This window comes from Macrotis lagotis, chromosome 5, assembly GCF_037893015.1.
Source record: "Macrotis lagotis isolate mMagLag1 chromosome 5, bilby.v1.9.chrom.fasta, whole genome shotgun sequence".
Classification (NCBI taxonomy): Eukaryota; Metazoa; Chordata; class Mammalia; order Peramelemorphia; family Peramelidae; genus Macrotis; species Macrotis lagotis.
Window position 1 is genome coordinate 128,233,865 of NC_133662.1, and position 12,425 is coordinate 128,246,289.

Here is a 12,425-nt window from a genome sequence, read left to right on the forward strand (position 1 = left end):
AGTCAGCCAGCTCCCAATCCGCCTAACTACCCTATTACCCACTACATCTTTTTTTTTTAATGACAATAAAATGAACTCTTCTTTCGTTTAGTAAGTATGTAAAAGTATCACGTCGTTGCAATCTAGTAGATATGATTTCTTAGGCATATTATAAATTAGCAAATGTGATGAATGAAAATTGGTTACATAATAATAATGCAGAGTATTGTTAAGAGCAGAACTGCAGATGAGTGTCCTTCCTTCTCCAAGGAGACTATGACAGCAGGGAGGTGATGCCTTGACGTGCAAGGGAATTGAAAATAAGTGAGGGGGCAGCTAGGTGGCGCAGTGGATGGAGCACCGGCCCGGGATTACCTAGCTGCGTGGCCTTGGCCAAGCCTTGCAAAAGAAAAACCTTAAAAAAAATATGAGTGAGGGACATGCTGCACCAAGTCACCAGCCTCATTCTTTTCTCCAGGGACAGATGTGGATCAGGACAACCAGGAGATGGGGGGCCCTGAGGTAGAAAGATCTCTGCCCAATCAGAGGTAGAATGATTATTTCCCTCAGTGAAGGTTTTATGCAGGACAAAGTTCTTAAACTAAAGCTTGAAGTATCAGGAAAAAAAGCAAGGGGGAAATATATTCCAAGCAAAGAGGGAACCAGAAGCAAAAGGACAGAAGTGGAAAATGAGTGAATAAGTTTGATAATTCAATTTGACTTAGAAAGTAAAATAAAGTGGTAATGTATAGTATATACCTAAGAATGTATGTTTGGGACAGGTTGTGAAAGAAATGGATCTAAAAGAACTGAGAGGTGATTGCTTTGTCAGTGATCATTGTAAATGAGTTTCCCAGCATTGAGAAAGTCAAATGTCTCAAATTTTTAAAAAAATAAAATAAAGGGATAGAGAATGGAATCTGCAAATTATAGGTCAATTTTGAACTTGATTCCAATTCTTAGAGTGCTTTATTAAAGATAGGTTAGGAATGCTAGGGAAGGGGCACCATGATCATAAAACAGCAAGGATTGCTTCATCAAGAACATTTGTTGCCAAGTTTAACCCTATTTCTTTTTTTCAATGAACTTGCTAAACTGTTAAGTTTACATCTGTATCAGGGAAATTATATAGTTTTAACAAATGATAATGATATAGTTTTAACAAATTTTAAGTGTTCTAAAAAGCAAATTATACTGTTATTTAAAAAATATATAGTGAATAATAGTGTAGTTAAATAGATTGAGAGCTGGTTGAATAGTCAAAATCATGGTTGAATGTCAATTTGGAAAGAGGTCTTCAGTCTAAGGACTTGAGGATCTTGATCCCTGTGCTGTTTAACATTTTTGTCAGTGACTGGCATAAAGGCAGAGACAACATGTTTATTTAATTTATAGATGAGACAAAGTTGGGAGAGACAGCTCATTGAAGAAAAAGAGTCAGGATTTTAAAAGATGTTTTTGGGATCAAACTTTAGGTTGATTCTATTAATATGAAATTTAAATGTTATCTTATATGAGTTTTAAAAAAAAAAGTCAACCTCACAAGCATAAGATGACTAGAAAGAAGTTCATTTGGGGATTTCAGTGGACTGAAAAGTTGAGTCAACTATGATATGATAGCCAAGAGCACTAATGCAACCTTAGAGTGTGTTTAAAAGCAATGTCAAGACTAGTTCCTTGTCCTCTACCCTAGTCAGAAGGCCTGTATTCATTTGTGACTACACCATCTTAAGGGAAGCATTATAAAGTTGAACAGCTGGTTAGAGGCCTCAGGTTCATAACTAGGAAGAACAAGTGAAAGAACCAGAAAATTATAACCTTGAGAAAAAAATTAGGGTGTTATAGCTGTCTTCAAGAATTTAAAGTGTTGGCATGTAGAAGGGGAGCTAGAATCATTATGTAGGTCCCAAAGGGAAAAACTAGAAGCACTGGATGAAATTGAAGAGATGAATTTTGGGTTGATAAAACTATAATTGTTCTTCAGTCTCATCTGACTCTTTGTGACCCAAAATGGTGTGTTGTGGTTTGCCATTTCCTTCTCCAGTTCATTTTACAGATGATGAAACTAAGGCAAACAAGGTTAAGACTTGCCCAAGGTCACACAGCTAATGTCTGAGGCCAAATTTGAACTCAGGAAGATACAGACAAGCAGTCTATCTGCTTTGCCCACCTACCCATCCAAAGTGAAAAGGGTAACCTTTGGAGGTAGACAGGTCTCCCTCAGTGGAGGACTTGAAGCAAATTTTACTGGATGGCCATTTGTTGAGCATGTTGTAGAGGCTATTTTTAGTTTTTTTAGGTTTTTGCAAGGCAATGAGGTTAAGTGGCTTGCCCAAGGCAACACAGCTAGGTAACTATTAAGTGTCTGAGGCCAGATTTGAACTCAGCAGTTACTCGTGACTCCAGGGCCGGTGCTCTATCCACTGTGCCACCCAGCCGCCCCCAAGGCTATTTTTATTTATGAATATTTTGTACTAAGTAATCACTGAGGTTCCTCCCAACTCTTGAGTTTCTATGATTATGTCTTTTTTGCCAAGCTAAAAAAGTCTATACAAACAGTGCCTATGTGATTGAAGATGTTTCTATTGTATATTGTAAGATCTTGAGCAGGTCAAAACCTCCCTGGGCCTCAGTTGCCTTTATCTGTAAAATAAGGTTAAATGGTCTCTGTTCCTTACTCCAAATCTATGATTCTATAAGATATGGGATGATGTTGTGAACAAGGAAGATGAGTGTAAAGGATTAAAGTAGGAAAAGAGTGAAGTCAGGAAAAGCTTAGGAGGACAATTAAAAATATAATGAAAGCCTGAATGTGATCAAAGAGAATATAAAGGATATTTCTCTCACGTATACTTCTGTTTCCAAACTGTTTTTCTTATCAGTGCCATTCAACAAGCTCTTACTTTGAACCATTTGTCTCAGTGACTTCAGGCCCTAGCTCAATCTCCTCCACTCAAATCACTAGTATTATCCTTTGTAATTTTCATATTCTCATTGACAGGCAGCTAGGTGGTTCAGTGGGTAGAGCACTGGCCTTGGAGGCAGGACAGGAATTCAAATCTGATCTCAGACACTAGCTGTGTGATCTTTGTCAAGTCACTTAACTCCAATTGCCCTGAATCCAGGATTGTCTCCAGTAGTCCTGATTACTATCTGGCCACTGGACCAATGACTCCGGAGGAGAAAGTGAGGCTGGTGACTTGGCATAGCAACCCCTCACTCAATTCCAATTCATGTACTTGTTATGGCATCACCTCCTTGATGTCAGGATCTTCTTCTAAAATGAAGGACAAACGTTGTCATTGACAGAAATTCTCATCAATGGAGCGTCTGAGACCAGGTTTGAACCCAGCTACTCCTGACTCCAAGGCCAGTGCTTTATCCACTAAGCCACCTAGCTGCCCCTGGAGCAACTTTTTAAAAAAGAAATATTCCTCCTCTACCACACACCTTTTCTTCCCTTTACCTCTTTAGCAATCCAAACTTTTATCACCTGTCTCTATTCTACCCCAGCAATCTAGAGATAGTACCATCTATTTTCCTAAAACTCTTCCACCAAAATTCACAATTCTGAATTGCCCCTGGCTACAACAATCTCTTTTCCTCCATCTCATTCCTTTATCAGAAAACCTTTGACTCCCTGTAGTCTAAGATAATTGACTTCCATATTAATTCCTAGTCACCATTTCCAGAGTGTGTCATGGGTCAAGCACTCCTCTCCCAAGCTTTCTAGGTCCATGTGCCATCTTTCCAAATTTGGAATGTGAGGTCCTTAAGGGTAGGACAGTCTTAGAAGTTTTTATTTCGACAGGTAGGTGGCAGAGTCCAGTAGGGAAGATATGTTTGAATTATGCCTCACACACTCACTGCTTATGTGATGCTAAGGAAGTCACTTAGGTCAGATTGTTTCCTCAAAATGGGGACAATAACAGCCTCCCTCACAGGCTTGTTGTGAAGATACTATCAGGTGACACACCTTAAAGTACTCTAGAAAAGCTATTATCATTGTATTGTAATCGACATGACTCAAAAATGCTTCATTAAAAAAATGCTTCAGCCTAACATTCCAGGCCCTCCACAATTTTTCAATCTTCCTTCCTGGTCATATTTCATGTTTTCAACATATGCTGCAATCTAGGGGGTGTTCCTAATCTCGACTGTTTTTCACACTGGCCACACACATCTGGATCCCACTCCTTTATCTATTGCAGCAATGCAACTATTAGAAAATTGTTTAGGTAATGCTCTCTGCCTCATAGTTTATTCTTTTCATTCCTTTAAGAACCAGTGCAAGTGCTATTTCTTCCATGACACTTTACTATCTCGACCTAATTAATTTCTCCCACCTTGAATTTTATTTGAACATTATCTGGATTTCTTTTACTCCATTAAGCAACAATCATACATGTATACCTATCATATACCTGTTAGTAATTTAGGCTCCTTGAAGGTTAGGATTGTTTTCATCTTTGTATCCCCTCATACCTGCCAGTGTCTTAGAGATCACTGCCTCATTTTGCAAGAGATTAAAACTTCAGAGATTTAAGTGATTTGGTTATCATCACAGGAAAAAAGCAAAGCCAGAATTTACAACTAGGTTCTTAACCTTTCTAAATCACCAGACTGTCTTCTTTAACTGAGGGGGCAGGAAGGATTCCAAAAGAATCCAAAATTCCATTGTACCAATGAATTGTATCAATACTGTTACCATTGATACTAAAAGAAAACTAGGAGGCAGGGAAAATACAGGGAGAAACATCACTAGTCTGGGGGCATTCTGAACTTGAGTAACCTCACAGCTAAGCAAAAAGTAATTGGAATAGGGAACAGAAGTTCAAGAAAATGAACCAGAATCCAGCTCCATAGAAATGATATTTGATATTCATAATAGAAAAGATAATCACCAGTTCTTAGGCTTTAAATTCACTTAGACACTAAATTCCTCACTCATATCCATTACTAAAACAGCAAAGGTGAGGGAGTAAAAATGAGTTGATATAAACAGCATTTTTCCTATATTTTTTCTTTTTCTTTGCAAGACAATGGAGTTAAGTAGCTTGCCCCAGGCCACAAAGCTAGGTAATTATTAAGTGTCTGAGGCTGAATTTGAACTCAGGTCCTCCTGATTCACAGGCTGGTGTTCTATCCACTGCGCCACTTAGCCGCACCCTATATTTTCTTACTTAAAAAAGTCATTATGGGGGCGGCTAGGTGGCACAGTGGATAAAGCACCAGCCCTTGAGTCAGGAGGACCTGAGTTCAAATTCAGCCTCAGACACTTAATAATCACCTAGCTGTGTGGCCTTGGGCAAGTCACTTAACCCCATTGCCTTGCAAAAACCTAAAAAGTCATTATCACAGTTAGCTTTTTTTTAGTGTCAAAACTGAATCTATACAATGGCATTTGGAGATTATATGCAAAAGTAAAAACAAAGCTTTGTTTTTCCTCATGAAATTTTCAAAATACAAAAAGAACAAACCACTATAAGATTGGTAAATAGAAGGGGAAAAAGTTAAAGGGGATATTTTAATCCATCCTTACTTATTCTGAGGTATTGGACCATTTTGAAGGTTAGATTTATTACTATATTATGTAGGCCATTTAAGCAACAATGATGTAGCATATTGGGTCTTTAAAATTACACTAATAGGTCTGACCATATCACCCACTACTCAGTAAACTCCAGTGGCCTCCAATCACCTTTAGGAAATACAAAATCCTTTTTGGGGTTCACATCCTTAATCCAGCCCCTTTTTGCTTCAGCCTCCTCCCCCACCCCCCAACCAAGTTTTCTAGACTTCTTACACCTAACTCCCAAGTAGGCTTTGATCAGTGACAATGGCTACCTAGCTGACATACTAGAAAATCAGCTCCAGGTATTTCCTCTGGCTGTCCCCAAAGCCTGGGAGATCCCTCCTCATCTAGGTCTTTTGGTTTCCCAGCCTTCAAATCTAATCTTATAGTAACTTACAGGAATTCTCAACCTTCAAATCTAATTTTTTAATAATTTACAGGAATTCCTATAGAATATACAAGAATTCTATCCTTAATATCCTTAACCCCTTAATTCTAGCTTCTTCCCTCTTTAATTTCCCTCACTTCCCCCCAAGTTTACATTTTTCTTTGCTAATAGGCTCAGATAAGGTAGAGACAGCTTTTGAATTCTGAGAACTTACCACACAGTGCTTAAAAGTTTCACTGATTGACCTGATATTACATTCTGTGATTTTTTTTACAGATAAAACTTAGAGCTGCCTAATACTTACTTTGAAAAATAAATTTTGAGTTCTGAAGAGAGCTTTGAAGGAAGCTTTGAGCTCTTTGAGCTTGAAGGAACCTTTAGAAATTTTTTTGTGCAGAGAAACTGTGACTTATTCAAGGCCCATAGACCTAATAAAAGAAATGTAGATTGGCTCCAAATCTTTTTCTCTCATTGGCAATTTAACTAGCCTGTTAACAAAAAGATTCAGGAAAGAACTTTTAATTCATTATTCCTGGTACACATCAAGACTTGTAAAATACTACAAGTCAATTTTAAAATTTCATTATTTTCCCTCTGCAGCAATGGCCTTCCTGTATTTATAGCAAGTGGGGTAAGAGCAGGGGATGCTAATTTTTTATCCTAAATGGCAACTGTGCTATATAGGTATTGGTGGCACTACCTTAACAAAGCAAGATTTAAGTGCACACCTTCTGACTTTCACCTGTAGTTATTTTTCCCCCACTTCCCAAATACTGCCTTGAATAAAACAATAAAAGTAAAAGGAATTTCAGGGGTCACTTCAATGACCAACCCCCTCAATTTGGCACAAGTCTTCATTAACTAGCAGACAAACATCCTGGGATTGAGTACCAATCACACCTATTCAACCCGATACAAATAAAAGTAATTTAGTTCTATCAACATATTCTCCTGGACGAAATCACTTAATTAAAAAGAACACACAAGTGCCTGGTAACTTTCTTTATATTTCAATAGAAAAAAAGATGTGATTGTAAAGATACTTTCAACATTTTTGGTTGCACAACAAAGTCCTTATTTGTCATCTTTCCCCTTTGTCTTTCTATATACCATTTCTCGGAAACTGGCTAAAATCTTGTTTTCCCTCTTCCTCCTCTCTTCCTGGTTAAAGGATGCTAGAGCTCGCTTCTCATCAGCACTGTAGATCTGATTTTCTTTGCGAAGTCGCACAGCTTCCATTCTTCGATGTCTACTCCCACTCATCACATAGCCGGAGCATTCAAAAGATGCAATCTCTTCACTGGTCAGTCCAATTTCTCCTCTTCGAGGGATGCGCTTTCCAGCTTTGACATACTCAGCCATGGCTGCACCTTCCCCCGGCAACAGAGCATGCCCATAGTTCAAAGGTCTATCATCTTGAGAGGCATGTGTCACAGGTGCTTCTGGTCCAATTAAGTCCATAGCCTCTGCATTCTTTGACCTCTCAATCCAAAGATCGTCTTCTGGCAACTCTTCATCAGAGCCATCAGAGCTTGACTCAGTAGATTCCTTTTTATATTTCTTCTTCTTGGACCTTTTCACCTTGTGTTTCTTTTTCTTCTTCTTCTTGGCTTTCTTTGCCTTTCTGCGCTCTTCTCCGCTGCTAGAATCCGAGTCCGAATCCGTGTCCGAATCCGAGTCACTGTCGCTCTTTTTATGTTTTCTTTTGGAGGTCTTTTTCTTTCTCTTCCTCTGACTATTTTCTTTGGAGCGGCTCCCCTTCTTCTTTTTCTTTTTCCTTTCTTCTTCAGAACTGGAGCTCGAGGCACTCTTCCTGGACTTGGAGTCCTCCTCCTCCACGGGGGTGTGCTCGTCAGAATCAGGCTCGGGGATCTTGGGGGAAAGCCCCCAGACCTCGGGGGCTCCGAGTTCCCCAATGCGCTCCCGCTCATTCAGCCTCCTCTGGCGCAGGCTCTCCTCCTTTTCCTTCTCGTAATAGTCCGTCCACTGCCGGTCGCCCCCATAATGGTGGTAGTGGTGGTGGTGGTGGTGGTGGTGGGCGGAGGAGGAGGAGGAGGAGGAGCCGCGCACATCCGGGAACCGTTCTCGCTCGCGGCCGTGGGTGCGGCTGGGGCTGCGGCGGCTGCGGCCCGGGCCTCCCTGCTCCGAGTGGGACGAGGGATGCCGGAAGCCGTTGCGCTCCCGAGAGCGAGAACGAGAGCGGCCCCGCGGCGAGCGGACGGCCTTGGTGCTGGGGGGGCTCTCGGAGGCGCTTCGGTGGCCGCCGCCGCCTCCAGATGCTGCGGTCGACAGGCCGCCGCCGCCTCCGTGACGCCGGCGCCGGGAGCCCGGGGTATCCTCCGGGCTGTGAGAGCTGGAGGTCGGCGCCATGGTGCCCCGCGGCTCCGCTCAGAGCGCCGCCGGGCGCTCTCGCGAGAAGAGAAGTCGGAAGCCCCTCACCTTAACTCCGGTGCGACGAAGCTCCTCGGAGGGGCGTGAAGCCAGGGAGTCGCAACACCCGGCGCCTTTCTGATGACGTCGCACAGAGATTCGGGTTTCATTGGCGAGACTGCCCTGGAGGGGCGGGGCCCAGCGTCTAGGTTTGGGTTTAACCAACTCCAACCTGTTTGGCGCCGCTGGTTCCGGGGATGCAGTTTTCTTCGGCCTCTGACCTGGCTGACGTAGGCGTCCGCGGAGCCATTTTCATTGGCCGCTCCTTCTCTCTTCCCGCCTCCCGTCTTCGCCCGGATGTCACCCCCCCCCCCGTGAGCCTCAACTATGGTATATCCCCGGCTCAGGCGTCCGCGGAGCGCCGGCTGGGGAGAAGGGACGCCCGGCGGCTCGGCGGCCTGCGGTTACGGTGGTGACCCCAGCCGGCCGGGAGCCTCCTTCCCGCCCGGCCCCGGAGCGCCTTCCTGGGCGTTAGAGCCCCGGGGCCCTCCGGCACCCGCCTCCTTGCGCTCAGGTTGGCGGGCCAGGGATCCGGCCGAGTGCGGAGTCGTGGCAGGGTCCGCTCGCGCCTCGCAGCAAGCGCCCGGGACCCCCAGGGACGCGGCGGCCCGGTCCAGGCCCAGCCCTGGGGGAGCGGCCCGTGTGGGCCGGAGCCGAGGGCAGAGGCGCCGGGGAGCGGGGCGGGAGCTGCCAGCTCCGTGCTGGGCCCCGGGACGGAAAAGCCCCCTGTGGACCCAAACGCTAGTGCACGCGGGGTGCACACCGCCAGGGAGCGGGGCATCTGGGCTTGGCAAGCCTGGCAGCAAAACCCTCACCCACACAACGGGCCCATTCCTCCTGGACACCGTGGAAAGGGCAGAGAGGAAGATGGCAGATGATGTAAAATAGTAGATGAAATGGTAGCGTATACGCTGTAGTATAGAATGCACTATACGTATATTTGTAGATGAAATAGTGTAACGGATGTTGTAGTATAGAATGTATATATTAGGAGGTGGAATAGTATAGTAGATGCTACAGTGTAGAATATAGCATGTATTAGTACTATGAAATAGTATATAGTAAGATACTATAGTATAGAATGTAGTATATATTAGTATATGAAATAGTATAGTAGATACTATAGTATGTGTTCATACATGAGATAGTATAGTAGATGCTATAGTGTAGAATATAGTAGCATATGAAATAGTATTTGCTACAGTATAGAATATGGTATAAATTAGTATATAAAATAGTATAGTATATACTGTAGTGCAGAACATAGTATATATTGGTATATGAAATAGTATAGTACAGAATATAGTAGTATATGAAATAGTATAGTATATGCTATAGTATAGAATATAGTATATATATAATATTAGTATATAATATAGTATATTGTATAAAACAGGTCAGGTTTGGGGGAGTCTTTTCTAAATTTAATTTGCTAGATAGCAAATGGTAAATGCAAAATTTTATGTTCTGCAAAAGATCTCATTTTCCTTGAAAGTGATATATTTATATATGTGTGCATATATATATATATATATATATATATATGATTATACTTTTTCAGCAGTATCTAGCAACAAGAAAAATTAGAAAGTGGAAGAAAATAAAGGTTTTGTTTCAGAATAAGACCCCATTAGAAACAACTACCATCAAGAAAATACTGAAGTAGGTCAGAATCCAAATATTGCTTTTTTAAAAATCTAATTCTCTTAGCATTTGTATGGTGCTTTAAAACTTGCAAAGTGTTTTACGTAAATCTCATGTTTTTTTCTTCACACACTCCTTTGAGTTAGATGTTGTTATTCCCATTTTGCAGACGCAAAACACAGGCTCACACAGCTAGTAAATGTCTGAGACCAAATTTAAATCCATTTTTGCCTAACTCCAAGCCCAGCATGCTGTCCACTATGCTGCTAGCAATGGCATTTTGGATTTTTCTTACAATACCATGCATGTAGAGAAGAGCCAACTGAAACATTTATTAATGTCAATTGACCACATATAGGATTTATTTCAGCATGAAAATAAAAATTTTCTTTTGTAGGCATTTTGATGTCATCACATTCATAAAAATGTTGCAATCAAAATTAAAAAAAGTTTATTTTGGATAGAAAGCAACCAACTCTTGTTATCCTTTAATCCAAGTTTTTTCCCCTGTATGAAATGCCATTTTTTGAATGCTAGTGATTTTGTATAGTTATATCATAATATTATAATATAAAAAATTTAAAGATGTGAAGATGATCTATAGTTGTTAGTTGTTAACCAAAGTAATGTCTAAATACAGGAATTAAAGTTTCCTGAAGGCAAAGGTAGTGAGCCCTACATGGAAGAAAAAGTGACCAAGGCAACTTACATTATCATTTTTATTATTATTATTAATTTCCTCATGGAGCTCTCACATTGCTCCCCGGTGGATGCAGTTTTTTCTTCCTAGAATCTATTCCTTTCTACAATTCAACTCTCTATTGGTAGAACTTGATTTTCTCTTGAATTCATAGCTTCTTTAATGTCAAAAGTCCCACTCCTTAAAATTGTTTTCTCCTTAATTATCTGTCCTTATCGGCACTCAGGGATTTTTAACCTAGGCTAAGTGGGCTTTTTAAAAAATAGGCTGATTTATGTCATTGCAATTGATTTACTTTCTTTTATCCTTTGTATAATCCTATGTATTTTATTTTATGCATTAAAAAACAATTCTGAGAAGGATCCATAGGTTTCACCAGATTGCCAAGGGGGTCCATGACATTAAAAAAAAAAGAATTAAAAACCCTGGTCTAGAGAGTATGTACATCTACCCTCTGCTGGTTATTGTGTCAAGCTACTGGTCAAGCAGCTACACCTCAAAGCCTCAGTCCCAGGGCAGGTAGAAGAGAGAGGTAGGAGAAAGTCCTCACTTCCTCCAGCAAGGTATGAATGTGATTCCCCCTCAAGGACTAGGATCTTGCCTTGCTTTGAGCTTCTGGCTTGACCTGAATGACTTGAGGGGGTGACCTCAGCTTTCTAAGTGTCTTGAAGGGTATGGCCCAGCTTCTCTTGGGCAGTTTCCCCTTCCAGCTCAGTCAAGGAAAACAATACTTAAAAAAAAGTAGACACATTTTTACACTTAGTTTCTGTGATTACATCTGTTCTCCCTGGACTGGAAAGATGTGTGTGTGTGGTCTGTGTATTTGAATGTATCCATGGCGTGTGTATACATATATGGGTAATATATATACACACACACAAATATATGGGGGCATCACTAAGACTTTGATACTATTTTCATGCATATACATATTGTTATGTATATATGTATATATGTAGGTGTATATATATATAAATATATATGAGATATGTTCACATAGGCAGACATGGGTGGGTTCTGATTTTCATTGTTGGAGGAATGACCTCTATTAATGAGATCATGGAATCTTGAGTAAATAGGATCATAGTAATACGGCAACAAATAATACAACCAGTCTTTTATAATAATGTAAAATATAAATTATTAATATTTTTAAAAAGTGATCCTTCTGATTGTAGATGAATTTTATTTATCAATTAAGACCTCAGAACCTTGCAGCGATTCCTGAGTAATAGCTATAGTCTCTCAGATGGCTAACCACCTAAGAAAAGTTAAGTGAATGAAGAATGGTTGTTGGGAGACTATGATATAAAATTTATAAATTTATAACATATATATATATAATTTAAACATAATATAAAGATATGTAATTTATCAAGCTGCTCCATTACTTGTCCAAGATAGATACAAGCTAGGTCCTGAACTGAACAGGAAGAATAGAGTAATCTTAATTATCTTTGAGAAACTACAATTGTTTTAGTTATTCCCAAGCTTTTCCCTGTAACAAAATGCCATTTTTTGAGTGCTAGTGATATCATATAATTATGTCATAATATTATAGCAAAAATTAAAGTTGAGAGTTACATAATGGTTAATTAAAGAGAGTCATGATGAGAATAGGCTGTAACATTATAATTAAGGAATTCCACAGAAGAAACTTTAAATGAACTTGAATTTTCTGGAAAAGTCATGAATATCAAACCATCCCC

At 40.6% G+C, this 12,425-nt stretch overlaps 1 protein-coding gene across 1 annotated transcript; it reads right to left on the reverse strand.

Moving 5' to 3' along the window:
• Positions 1-6,929: 6,929 nt before the first annotated feature.
• Positions 6,930-8,437, reverse strand: LOC141487891 (NF-kappa-B-activating protein-like). The gene has a single exon (XM_074187481.1). The coding sequence runs from the start codon at positions 8,310-8,312 to the stop codon at positions 7,017-7,019; it is 1,296 nt and encodes a 431-aa protein (XP_074043582.1). The 5' UTR covers positions 8,313-8,437; the 3' UTR covers positions 6,930-7,016.
• Between the last annotated feature and the right edge of the window lie 3,988 nt (positions 8,438-12,425).

Coding starts and splice junctions, on each gene's coding strand:
- LOC141487891 (XM_074187481.1), bottom strand. CDS start 8,312: ATGGCGCCGACCTCCAGCTCTCACAGCCCGGAGGATACCCCGGGCTCC.